The sequence below is a fragment of the Poecilia reticulata genome, chromosome 2, assembly GCF_904066995.2.
Source record: "Poecilia reticulata chromosome 2, P_reticulata-male-v2, whole genome shotgun sequence".
NCBI classification, from domain to species: domain Eukaryota; kingdom Metazoa; phylum Chordata; class Actinopteri; order Cyprinodontiformes; family Poeciliidae; genus Poecilia; species Poecilia reticulata.
The window spans coordinates 32,977,386-32,990,877 of NC_088831.1; the positions used below are offsets into that span (position 1 = coordinate 32,977,386).

The window sequence follows — 13,492 nt, forward strand, 5'->3', positions numbered from 1 at the left end:
CCAGGCGACAGAACGATAGAAAAAAAAAAAAGAAGGCCCCACCTGTTGTGAAGAGACGAACCCAACCACCGCATCGAAGCGTACCACAGGAGAAAGGCTATCTACCGTGACGGCAGCAGACGCAACTCCCCCAACACCCTAGAACAGCAGGAGAGCTCTCAGTGGTTCTAAATTAACCATTCATGTGCTCATGTGGATGATGTGTTCACAACCTTACTTCTTTATAGGGTTGCCTTTCTTGTCCTATAATTACACACGCAGGATAAAATGGACTGCATTTGTTTTTAAAAACACTTTTTTAGAGTAAAATTTCTTACAAACCAATGAGTAGCTTTGTCCTGTCGTTGGAAAGTCAACTCCAGTTTCTCTTTAAGAACTATAATAATAAGCTACAGGAATTACATTTAAAAGAATTTCAAGCCAGTTCCTGCTTTGAAACAGAGGTGTGAGACAGTAGTTTCAGGGTCTTACTATTACTTTAGAACAAATTTATAGTATCACATTAGAAATCAGAGGTCTCAAATGGTAATTTCTGAAGAATGTAAATCTCTCCTTAACTTTGGGTTTTTCAAAAGGCTGCCCACAGCTGGTCCAAAACCGAGGGAGGCAGAAAAGGATAAAACAGACTAACTTTGCTGTAATCTGTTCACCCATCCTGTTATCTAATGAAAGTCTTACTCTCTCCCTGACACATCTTGCTATGTTGTAGAAAGTTTTATTTAAATGCGTTTCCTTGACTTTATTTTTTAAACACCACTTTGAAACTAAGCAGCTTTACATCTTCTTCACGTCTATTAAAGTCTAGACCAAAGAGTGCCGTTTTCCAGGTGACCCGGTAGATCTCGGAGTGGATTCACTGGTGTATAAAAAATTGGACCTTTGAGTTTCCAGCCAGTCGGTCAGGTGTCAGAGCTCATTAAGCTGAAAATATTTGGTCACCTGCAGATTTCTCGGCACATCACTTTCAGTGACTCAAATCGAGCAATTTCGTACCACAAGGTGCTGCTGCAGAATGAGTTCAGAGGAAGATCACAATTTATACAGTGAGAGTTTGTTTTAGATTTCAACCAACAAGCATCGTTTAGAAATTAAAACCCACATTCACTGGGAAATCTCCAGTGAATGTGGGGTTTTGCTTATCATTGCGGAAATACACAAAAAAGGTTCCATTATGCTGCCAAGGATCTTTCTCCCCTTATTCTTCAGTCTCCACTGGGCTTCTCATGTTGTTTCAACCAATAACTATTCTAACAAAAATATTTTCTTAGCAATAACACCATAAAGGTAATTGATAGCGTTTTTATTTTACACCTTATTTGATGTCACTCCAATATCTGTACTGAATTTTAAATGGATCACAGTTGAAGATTTCTGGGATTACAATCTGGTGTTCTAATACCATAACTTCTAGTTTTTTTGTTTTTTTTTACGCATAAATGTCAAACACAGTCACTAATTCCTGAAATGTAAAAGTTAAAAATGTAATTTCATGTTATATGTTACTTATATATTTTGAAAGGTAAAAAAAAAATTAAAAAATCTCTAAATGTTTAGGATCATATTAAAAAATATAACTTATTTTTAATTGCATCTTAATTCTACTAGAAAAAATTTCATTTTCAGAATCGGACGATTTTTATGTTGCTTTTTAAAGAAAAAGTTTGTGATTGGTGCATCTCCAGTTAATTGTAAAATATGTATCTCCACTTTACCTCCAGTTAATTGCTGGAGATGCACCAGCATCTAATTGGTTTGTAATGAAGGTTTGCAAAATCTATATTACAAAGGCAAACAGTTCTGTATTGTAATATAATTTATGGGTATCTTTCAAAGTAAGACTGCAATAGCAAAGCGGATATAACCCCCGGTTTTACAGTAAGCGCAGCCTTATCTTGGGAGTCATTCTTTACCAATATGAGGTAAAATACATATGAAGAACTATAATATTCAGTCTGTGATTGCCACAGCGTTTTTTTATCCTACATTGGAGGCACACTGTAATTGTTCATTAAAACAAGATTGTGCTTTGGCCGTTGACGGAGGATCTCCAGACTAATGAGCTCGCAGAGACGCTCGGGCCATGTTTGATCTTAAGCTATAAAAACACAAGGACCAGTATTTCTCTGCCCAGATATGAGGATGTGCACACACACACGTATTCTTCCTGAAGTGCACGTTGCAGACTGTCCAACAAGGCTCATTTGTTCAAACAGAGTGAGAACAAAGAGCAGGTGGCACACGATCCTTCGCACCTGCCAAAAAGACTGGAGAAAAGAACAAAGAGGTTGCTTTATTTAGAAAAAGGGAAAAAAAATGATAAAAAAGAAGAATGATATAATCCTGACATAAAAAGAAAAACTGTTTGTATCATTTGAAAATGATGAGCAGTAGTATCAATAAAAAGACTTTACGCTATCAAAACGCCACAATATTTCAGCTGAAGTCTGGCTCATGAAGCACCATCCGGTTGCCGTCACGCATGTAGCCTCGCCAGGCAAAATGCATCCATGCTATTATTATTCGATCTGGATATAACAGCGAGTTCTTTAAAAAGAAAAGTAGATTCTCAATATAAAGGGTGTCAAACTTAAAGTTTAAAGGAACATATTTCTTTAGCTACCCACTTGTGACGACAGAGTAGGCTAATAAAGACATCATCTGGATGCAAAAATTGTTCAGTCTGTATATTAATTTTAAAGTTACAGTTTGGTTTCAACGTCCCGTGCTTTAATTTAGACACAAATAGAAGATAGATTGATTACACAACAACAAACCCCCATGAAAAAGCTCAGTGTTTTAACAAGACCGTGTGTGTGTGTGTGTGCGTGTGTGCGTGTGTGTGTGTGTGTGTGTGTGTGTGTGTGACACCTCAGTATATTTTCATACACAAAACAACTTATTATCATTTGGCTGTTTGGCTGATACCTCTACTATCTAAGAGTTTTACATTTGCTCTGCATACTTTATTGGCTATTTAACCCTGTAGTCAGTCTAGGAACCTTCAAGAAGTCACAGAATAGCATACATGTTTTACTTTTTTTTTTGCGCAATCCACAATAACACAAAGCTGTCTAAATAGAACAAAAAGTGCTGATTCATGATTCATTAGCAGTCTGGCCATGGAGTGAACCCCTGCAGCTGGTAGGGCTTGCTGCAACTGAACTCCAATAACATAAGGAAATGTTGCAAAATGTCTTGCAAGTATTTTGTTGTAAAATAATTGAAACCTCACTACGCTCTGGAATCTCATTATAAGCTTGACTATAATGTCTAGAAGTTGATAATATTTTAATGCTGGACCAAAACTTATTCGTTATATCACAATTATTAATGATCTTTGCTGGAGGAAGACGCATCAGGTTGACTCAGTTGTTATTGAGAGACATATTTTTCTTTTCATTTAAAAATTCCAAGTTATAATAGCAGGAGACATTAAGAGAGGAGTATGACAATGGAGGGCAGGGAAAATGCACCTTAAATGAAATTAGCAGAACTGTGGAAGTCCAGTTCTTTGCTCATAATTATTTCATGCCAGCTTTAGGGCAGAGAAAACTCCCATCCTAACCTCTTAGCAAATGAAGCAGGGCCTCTGGAGCAAGTTACAGACCGTTTGCACAGCTGAGACCAGCTAATTAAATGAAGACTGCTTCGAACCGTCCTTCCTGTCACCAGGCAGCACACTACACTTGCATCGAGGCATAAGAGTCACCATTTTGACTGTGGAGATCTACGAGGCTGACTTATTTTCCTTTTTTTCCTTTTCTTTCTTTTCAGGCGCTTTCCTTTTATTTCAAGGCAGAGTGAAGCAATAGTTTCGTTTGCTTTAATGATGACTGGGTCTTGCATCCGTGCTTCCTTCTTCTTAGGGCAATGTCAGGAGGAACTCAGAGCGCGACCAGCAAATCAGGCCATCTAACAGCACGTCACTTTGCTGCCATGACTCCGACACACACCACAAGTTCTGGGAGCTCCTCGCTCAATTTACGGAGCCGGGACACAAAAACCGTGGCGTTCTACATGCTCTTTAGCCGTTTGAGAGTCACCGAGATTCAGGACTCTGAAGTGCAAACTTGAGATAAGTCTGCAGAGCAGAATAGGCTATAGAGAAAATGACAGGCGCAAAGGCGGGAAAATAACAACTCTGAAATGAAAAAAAAAACTGGAGCAAAAGAACATCTCTTACAGAGCTATGTAAATAAGTAGGCAGAGTGGTGAAAAGCCCAGATGATTGGGATTCATTGCTTTAACAATCTGAACATGGCACACAGTGTGCACAGCTGCTTCAGGCCAATAAGAGAGCCATCTGAGTGTCCAGAGCCATGAAAAGGTAGCGCCACAATGAAGGATCACTTCAAAGAACTTGTAAACAATAGCTGACCCATTTCAATCATGTGTGCTGGTAGATAATCAGCTAAAAATAAACACGTCCTCCTCCGTTTCAAACATCACTCACCAGGCGTGGGCAGACCAGGACACAGCCAGTGAATATTCACATCAAAATAAAACATTCATGTTGGAAAATAAATGTCAAATGAGATCTAATTTAGCATGAAGTCTAGCTAAAGGTCCTGCAGATAAGATCTTATACACTGAAGCATCTTGAAGGGACATCTGTCACTGCTTAATGTGCTTCTGCCCTGTCTTCATGGATTCCCTCTAAAAGGTCACCAGTAAAAGCTTTTTAATGCTCCGTAGAACAATCTGCATCCACATTCTAAGACCTGAAAGAAGCACAACATGCTCCGAATCCATCTGCTCTTCCTACAAAAGGAAAATAAAATATCTAAAGTGACAATCTGCTCTGGAGGCAACTACCGACTAAACAATCTAACCGATCTAAACTACATTGCTAAACTAGATCGCGACAGCTAACATGTGCTCACCTCATGCCCCCCAAAACGCTGCCCCAAAGAGCAGATGTTAGTTTAGAGAATATAATCGGTGGGACTGAAGTAAAGGTGCCTAGCGACCTCCAGGCGGGTGTAGTTGTGGAGGATCCACGCCTGCAAAGGGCTGTTGTTACAGTACTCCACAGTGGGGCCGTAGGTGCCGTCCTCCAGACGGCTGATGGTCAGGCATGACTGGGTGATGATGTGGAGGAAGGTGTGTTTCTGCACGGATCCAGGAAGGAAGAGGAACACATGGTTGTGAAGGCAAGTAAGATAATTATTTATATTCTCTAACTGGGGTGTCAGGTTTTTTTTTTTTTGCAGCAAAAACAAACAAAGCTAAAGAGAATCATAACTGGAACAAATTGTTTCAACCAAACTTTGACACTACGTACAATTTTAATAGTCCCAGTTGAGGAAAAACTGTTTACTACAGTCTCAGGCTTCAGGTGTATTTAAAGGCATTAGTATGAATGCCTTTAAATACATTTTTAAAAATTATGCCAATTTTTAAAAAATGTTTATAAGCGGATGTGGCCACCCTAATCTTTAGCTTTCTCTACTTTAAGTCAGAACTTTGTCTTGGCTGCTCCAATGAGTTAATATTACTTTCACTTAAAAGAAATACAGTGGTAAATTGAGAAGATAACTTTCAACTTAAATCTGCTAGAAATAATTTGGATTAATTTGGAAGGTACACATGTTTACCTATTGTGAACTTTTATTTTAGTATAAAACTTTGTGAAACCATGACAATATTGTGAAATTTTGGTATTTTTGTAAAAACTGATCATACCGTTATAAATCTCATTTCGGTTTATGTCTAAAAAGCAGACAGTCTCAGATGATTATATTTTAGATAGACTGCTTATATTTAAATATTGAATATGATGTGTATTTAAGATAATTCAGTTTGCATTTCTCAGTCACAAATTTTCACACAAGCATAATGTAAATGTCATTCATGAAATGTTAGAATTTTGAAATGTTAGCGGCACATCTTAAAAAAAAATTAGGACAACAGCTTACTTTTTTTGACAACGCATAACAGCATTTAAAATTAAAAGAGGCTGCAATTAACATTACAACAGGAATATGAAAACTTAAATGTGTTAAAGCGAAACTGATGACCAGATGGAGTTTTCCACGGTTCTCTAGTGACCCAGGATTCAGACTCTGTCAGTCACACCTGTGCTAAAAATAACATTGACCGCAATAGTCGTGAAAACCCAACGCTGTTTACCGGTCTGGTCTGCTTCATTCATTCATTATTTATTCACAATTTTTTTTTTCAACTTTACGAAAGCGCCCTGAGAACAAAGCGTAATTAAAGAATTTCCCCTGGGGTTTTGCTCGGTGCTTGATGGGAACAGCCTGTAGGCTTCTTCGCCTCGCTATATCGAAACATCAGCAATGTGACAACTCAATCACTCACAGATTACACTGCTGGACTTTTCAAGCATCTCTCCGGAGATTTGAAAATTCATAAATAGTTAAAACACAAATGCTTTTCCAGTTCCATAAGCCCTAATGTGTTTTGACCAGTCAGGCAATGAAGTCTTAAGACGGCTTAGGGAAGAATATTTGTACTTCTCCCAGGAGCATAAAATGTCGTGCTGTGTCTTGTACACAACATCTGCTTCTTCATTTGGATGAATATTAAAGTTTCAATTTGCACAAACAGGAGTGTAAGGTAAAATGAAACCTTGGTGTTTAATATTCAGAATAAACCAATGCCATTAATCTTACTTTGATTTCCTCTTTTGCTCTATGGAGCAGCAGATCAATAAATTATGACATATGTGTGGATTTGTTTTGTATAAATTATATGTTTTGTATACATTTAGCAAATGTGTCTTTTGACAAAACAAAAATGCAAACAGGAGTAAGTGCTTACAAAGCATTATATGTATATTAATTATAATTTTTGATTACCAAGAGGTTCTCTTGGCTTCTTTGAAAGGATATTTGCTACAAAATTTATTTGTATAAATGTGTCTTATTTTATCTGTAATCACTGAAATTATAAAAAATATCACATTAAAAGGAAATGAATAAAGCTGTAACATTCAGTGACATTTTCCACCACCTTTTTTTCAAGCTAAGAAAGAAAGCTTTAGATTTACATATTCTAACCTAAGAACCACAGATTCTTCAAACTCGCTAGAGGATACCACTGCACTCAGAGCACAGGACATAAGCTACAGGGAGATTAAGGCAGGAGAACTTTGACAGCTTACCTCAAAATCATACTCCCACTTGCCAACATACTATATGAAATGAGAGAAGATGAGAGGAGACACAGCTGCTGGATGGAAATAGCACCTCGACACTGAGCTGCTTAAAAAAAATAAAAACCTACAAAAAACACACAACACCATCTAGTGGCAGAGAAGAGGCATCACATTTTCCAATTTTCTGCCATGTAAATCCTATTTTAGTAAACCGCTGCTTTCGATTTGACGACATAATCCTCAGAGGGAAAAACCCACTGTCCCACTGCCTCCACTTGGACTCTGGTTCTTGCAGGAAACTCAGATCCTACCTCGGAGTCGTACTCAAACATCTGGTTGCCCTTCATGTGGTGACACTTGAGCATCTTGACGGGCCCGTTGAGCCTGGAGACATCCAAACAGAGGTCATCCGTCCGGATTTCTTTATCCGCTGTGTAGGAAAAGACCTGGGGAATGCAACACAAAGATGAATGAAAACACAATGAATCCATTCCAAAGGTGCATAATACTTTTTTTCTCTGTACTTTACACAAAAGTACAGAGAGAATTTTCACTCTTTTAAGCTGCATGTTTGAGTATAAACATCCAATAAAGATTACAATTAAAGATCTTTACGGATAAACTAAATACTGGACCCAAAAGGGACTAGTGTACTTCTTATCACAGATCAAATCATACAGAAAAAAACCCAAAAAAGTAAAAGGTTCAAACGGTTATTCTCATTGGACAAGATCCCAAATGTAATGGCTGATTAGTTACCAATTAGAGACAATTAAGTCGATGTTTTTGAGTTTTCATCTCAAAGACTTGGAGGGACAAAAAAAAATTCAAGGCAGAACTGCAAGTTGGCCTGCAAACCTGGCTCGGCAGGATTGGGACAACATTTTAGCAAACTATCATGAAAAAGCTGTGTAAAAATACTTAATTGTTTAAAAAGGCAGTTCTCCTAACTACAAAACGTATCTAACCTTCTGGCTTTATTTAAAGTTCAAATAAATAACATTGATTGCAGATATAATAATTAGATGCAAGAGCCTCCTGTGAGAAACTTAATTTCTTTTCTCAATATTCTGCACATTAGTTTTTCCAAACATATATTTACTAATTACAGTTAAGTGGCTTTATTTTAACTCCAATGGTGGCTTCTTTCTAACATACAGCTGACTTGTCAGAGCAGACGTTTAAAAACTTTTTCAATTTTGTTTGTATTTGTATAGGTGTGGCCGAAAAGCTAAATATGCTCTCCTATTCCAGGTTTTTCAATCATTTTCCAGCAGACAACAGTTATTAATCACCTTATGCACTGAGAAAACACCAATAGTTTTGCAATAGCTCATTCTTTTTTAGCACTTTGCTGCTTTGTGAACAATTGGGGATCCGGTAGGCGATCAAAGGCATGTTTGCTGCCCATTCAAAAAAAACACTTACAATTTAAACATGAAGAGCTGATAAAAATATGAAACTTTATACAAGTTAACAAGGTGTCAAATACTAAAAGGTGTCCTTTTTTCTGTATAATCTATACATTTTAGGAAGATATGCTTAAAAGAGAGAAAATAGTTTGTTCCCTCACCTGGTTTCCACCCATGCCATGACAGTTGAAAAAGCCAACTTTCTCATTCTCCTTTCTTCCCATGTTGTCCACACACTGGTTGGTCTCCACATTCCTGATCTGCAGGCAGGTACAGACCAAGAATTTTACTATTCAAAGCATGTACTTTTCAAAACGGTCAAACAATCCATATCGTCTTGTAAATGGTCAGTTGTGTATTTCTAAGCTGCTAAAGTCAGATCACATAAACGTCACAGGTCTGAATATATTTTCCAGTTAGAAAACCCAAGATGGATTGATGATGGCAACAGTGACGGAAACCACTGCAGCTAATTTTAACTGGCATCTATCAATGGCTTTTATCAAACAGGGCAGTTATCCAGCTTGCTGTTTTTAATGTTTTTACCAAACCATCCCAACGATATGACAAAATATGAAGTTTTTTTTTTTTTACAGAAATACAATAATTATGAGTTTATCACCATGCCCTTGTGTTGAAACACATCTGTAAAAGAATTATAAATGGTACACTGACACATTTAGCCAAACTCAAAAATGTGGCTCTAAAGGTGAATTTGCCTCCTTGCCAGTTCACATCCTTACTTCATATCTATTCACTGTAATTTTCCCCTCCCTACTTTCCACTGATAAGGCCCAACTGACTCAAAATTATTAATACTCCTGGCAGAAACCTGTAGTTTTTTCATGACACGTTACATCCTTCTTTTGTTTTCAGTCAGTGCAAGTAAATGGCAAAATATTTAAATGTGTAAATTATCTGATTTTTACCAGGTTTTAAAATTATTTAAATCTGACCTCAACTGTAAGAAAGCCAGTCCACACCTTTCACTATGTACACATGTAACATGTACACAAAATTTGAAAAAGTTATGACGGGTCTTTCTTCTAAACACGAGCTTGAGTCCAACTTCAACCCATAAGAACTAACTATAACAACTCACATATTGACCCATATTGTGTCAAGTGGCAGATGTTATCAAGGCTTGTCGCAGCTTCCATTTACCACAAGATTTTCTTAAAATCATTGTGATGAAGATGAAATATAGACTGTATTCTAAGCTTAACATGCACAACTAAAACATCACAATTAAGAAACATAAAACCCAACAATCTACAGAAAGGCTGACAGTGTGTTATGGTAATTGGGACTCAGTCAGAAGAAGTCTGGCTCAGAGGGAAAGGAACGGGGAGCGGTGACAGAAAAAGATTCAGCTCTTTTACAACAGGATGACAGAGCAGCAATGATGAAAATCCTCCCATTCCCAGCTGTTTGATGATTTCAAGTTCTTTTCACCATAAGTTTTTTATACTGACACTACTTTTTAAATAGCCATTTACCCCGAGGGAGACATGGCTCATGTCAGTTCTGCCTCTAACCAAAGCTGCGCTGGAGCAGACATGCATAAAAAGGCAAATCCGGTTAGTTAAAGAAAATACTTTCATCTCGAGTTAGCAGGAGCTCGAACTTGTATTATCTTGCTAATGCGATGGTCACATTCTTGCTGCAGATCAAACCCTTACTCCTGCAGCCTGCTTTCGTTGCAAAAACTAAAAAATAAACGTAATAACGTATATTGTTTATTTAGATATGTAGGAACTTGGAAATTTTGTGAAATACATTTTTACTCACCAAGTGGAGATCAGATAAATTGATACATAAGCCTTTCCCCACTCCCTCTGTACACAGAATAACTCTGTAAATGTCTCAGATCAATATCGGCTGAGTGAGCATCCAAGCGGGACTTTGTTATAAGTATTCAATACAACAGACTGAGTATGGCTGCTTCTATCTCATTTTCTCCAGCCTTTCTCGGGTCCATAGAGCTTTGCATTTATCTCTCTGTAATATTGTTTTTCTGAAAGCACAGATATGCATGGCATGGTCCCAATCAATCATAAAACAACCTAACTTTCAATTCAAAATGTGATATATACAGTTTTATTTTTTTTTTTTATTACACAATTGTACATCATACAATTCGAGAGAATTGTATGATGTAAAACCACTAAAAAATGATTTATAAGGAAAGCAGAGATCTTATTTTATGACCTGCAGAGGACCGCCGACTTGAAATTTGTCCTGCAGATAGTCAACTGACACCCTGCGAAGAAAGGCAAGCCACCAAAGGTCACTGCTAAAGAAGATGGCTGAGTAATGTAACTTCGTATACTAATGGAAAGCATAGAGGAAGGGAAAAAATGTGATAGGACAAAGTGCTCAAGCAACAGATAAGTCTTGAGAGGAGTGTAAAGAAAAGCCTGATCAAAAAGTTTATTTATGTCAGCAATTAAAATGTGAAACTGATTTCTGTTTTGATGATTATGACTTACAGCTAACAAAATACTAAAATATATATATATTTTTTAGAAAATTACACTTTTAGAAGATATTCTTATGTCTTGAGAATCACCTGTACCGGGCAAATGGTAGGACAAAAAGAAAAAAAAAAAGATAAAAATTAATGCACAAGAGCGCTCATACTTCACCAAGTGAGAAGTATCTTCTTGGGATCTGGGAGTCAGGGTAGATGTTCTCTAGATACCAGGAAAATGGTTTACACTTCAAGGCCTCTCGGAGAGCTTTGCGGGAGGAGACATCTCCGTAGTCCACCCGCATCACACCTGCAGGAGTCAACGGAGGAGTTAATCACATTTATCGGAGAGTGTCATCAGGCCGATTTCAGATTCTCCCGTTCTGAAACAACTGCTCTGCTTTCTTGCATCACCATGAAGAAACACCAGAGGGCCTTTTCCCTCACCAACACGCCACAGCTCTGCATAAAAAAATTGTGCCACGATGTTAATCAGGGAGGGATTTTCTCTTAAGTTATACATAATTACCCTGGTCTCTTGAGTCCATTTTGCACATACCAAACAGCAGCACTGTTTAGGTTAATGCTGCTCTTAGAAACGAGCATCATGCTGCCAAATAAAAACAGCCTGATGCATCAGCACTGTTGAAACCGAAAAGAAGGGACGGATTAGACAGCAACTGGGCACAGACACAAGCTCATCAAGCAGATGGTTTGTCTTGGAGTGCCTCTCGAGGAGTCATAGCTCGCGTGCAGATAGATGCAGGGTGGTAATTTATTATGAAAGAGCTTGATTGCAATGAGGAGAAAATAGCACAATTTACAAAAGCCAGCCAAAATGTGTGACCAACAGCAGTGCGCGGCAAAAACTAGTCGAACAGCAACTGAACAACAGGACATGCACCTTCAAATACCAACACACGCTTACCATTTAACACAGAAGAAATATTTACAGTGTTTAACAAAAGCATTCAGACCCCTAGAAGTTGTGTCACATTACAACCACAAGCCAAAATATTTTATTCATAAGGCATGGAAGCTGCGAAGAGGCCCACGGAACCTCTGGAGGGGCCGCAGATATCCACAGCTCAGGTGAGAGAATCTGTTGACAGGATAGCTGTTATGCTGCACACATTTGGCCTTGGGAGAAGAGTGGCAAGAAGTAAAGCAATTGGGAGAAGAGTGGCAAGAAGTAAAGCAACAGTTGAAAAGAAGTCCTACAAAGTTAACTTAAAATTTGCAAAAGGACAAATAGGGGACAATACAAGCATGCGAATGTAGGTCAGATGAGTGGAATGGTTTAGACCAAAGCACATTTTTTGTGTTAGAACGGCCCAGTCAAAACCCAGACCTGAATCTAGTTCAAAATCTGAGGCAAGACTTGAAATTTTGAGCACTACTCTAATTTCACTAGTTTCATTTATTGATGTCAGAATAAAGGGAGTCAAATGGCAATGGACACCAGATTTCCATTTTTTGAAAATTTTTAAAAACATGTCTCTTTTTCCTTCTACTTAGTCACGCAGTATATGAGTTGGTTTATCACATAAAATCCAATTCCAAGTGTGTGCAACACAGCGGTTGTGACTACTTTCGCAAAGGACTGTAGAAGGCAGATAATATCTTGGAGAACCAGAAGCTTCTTTGATCCTAAAACACTCTGCTAAGAAGGAAAAAAGGAGGCAATTACACTTTTATTAGGAAGGCTATAGGGCTCTCCAAAAATGAGGCAACACGGCGTGCTCCTCTGTGCCAATAAGTGAGCGCTGGCAGCAGCAGAACAGCTCAGATCATCCTCAATAATGTCCAGGAGGAACAGAGAGGCATTGCTGGGCCACAGCGCACAGCAAAAGCCATCCATCACAATGCTGGCTCTGTCTGCACACCTGCCCGTGGAGAGTCCTGCCTGACCGAGCCGCGGAGAAGGTCACAATTTGTGGAGGGAGATACACAGATTAAGGATGATCCCTTATAGGTTGGCGAGCCATCTAGAACACTTAGCCAGAGATTTCCGGAAAAGTGATTTCTGCTAAAGGGTAATCACATTACTGAGACAACAGATGGAGGGGTACTCATCTCTCAAGCTGCACAGCCCTGTTGCTCTAGTTTTTCCATATGCGCCGCAGCCCCATTGGAGGAAGGACCGGTTTTGACAAATTTCTGAACTTGAGTTCACGAGAGCGCTTAAAGCGCGTCTGAAGGCAAAACTGAATTAGCCTCCTTTGAAGATGACACAGCAGCCTCACATTCCAGCATATGAGCAGAGAGAGAAATGTGAATTATTAAATGGATGAAAAGAAAAGGACTCTGTAAGAGAATAAAATAATAAAATAGACCAGACACCATCCTTTCAGAGCAATTTGCTAAATGTAATATCAGCAAGCCCAGAATGGACGGGTAATGAGGACTGTCCGTATCTGCTTTTAAAGAGGAATGTACGCTGAATAAAATATAAAGCAAATCCCTGACTCATCTATAAATTCC

At 38.3% G+C, this 13,492-nt stretch overlaps 1 protein-coding gene across 4 annotated transcripts in view; it reads right to left on the reverse strand.

The window, feature by feature from the left end:
• galnt13 (polypeptide N-acetylgalactosaminyltransferase 13) overlaps nt 1-13,492 on the reverse strand; it is a 40,839-nt gene that overhangs the window by 3,844 nt on the left and 23,503 nt on the right. For 2 of the 4 annotated variants that reach the window (XM_081603993.1, XM_008403977.3), the window contains 5 exons: nt 11,179-11,318; nt 8,697-8,795; nt 7,435-7,569; nt 7,130-7,159; nt 4,884-5,111 (listed from right to left, as the gene is read on the reverse strand). In XM_081603993.1, the coding sequence (XP_081460119.1) occupies nt 4,926-5,111; nt 7,130-7,159; nt 7,435-7,569; nt 8,697-8,795; nt 11,179-11,318 (590 nt within the window). In that variant the 3' untranslated portion in view covers nt 4,884-4,925. The remainder of the gene's footprint in view (nt 1-4,883; nt 5,112-7,129; nt 7,160-7,434; nt 7,570-8,696; nt 8,796-11,178; nt 11,319-13,492) is intronic. The other 2 variants (XM_081603996.1, XM_081603998.1) reach the window with 2 other exon arrangements.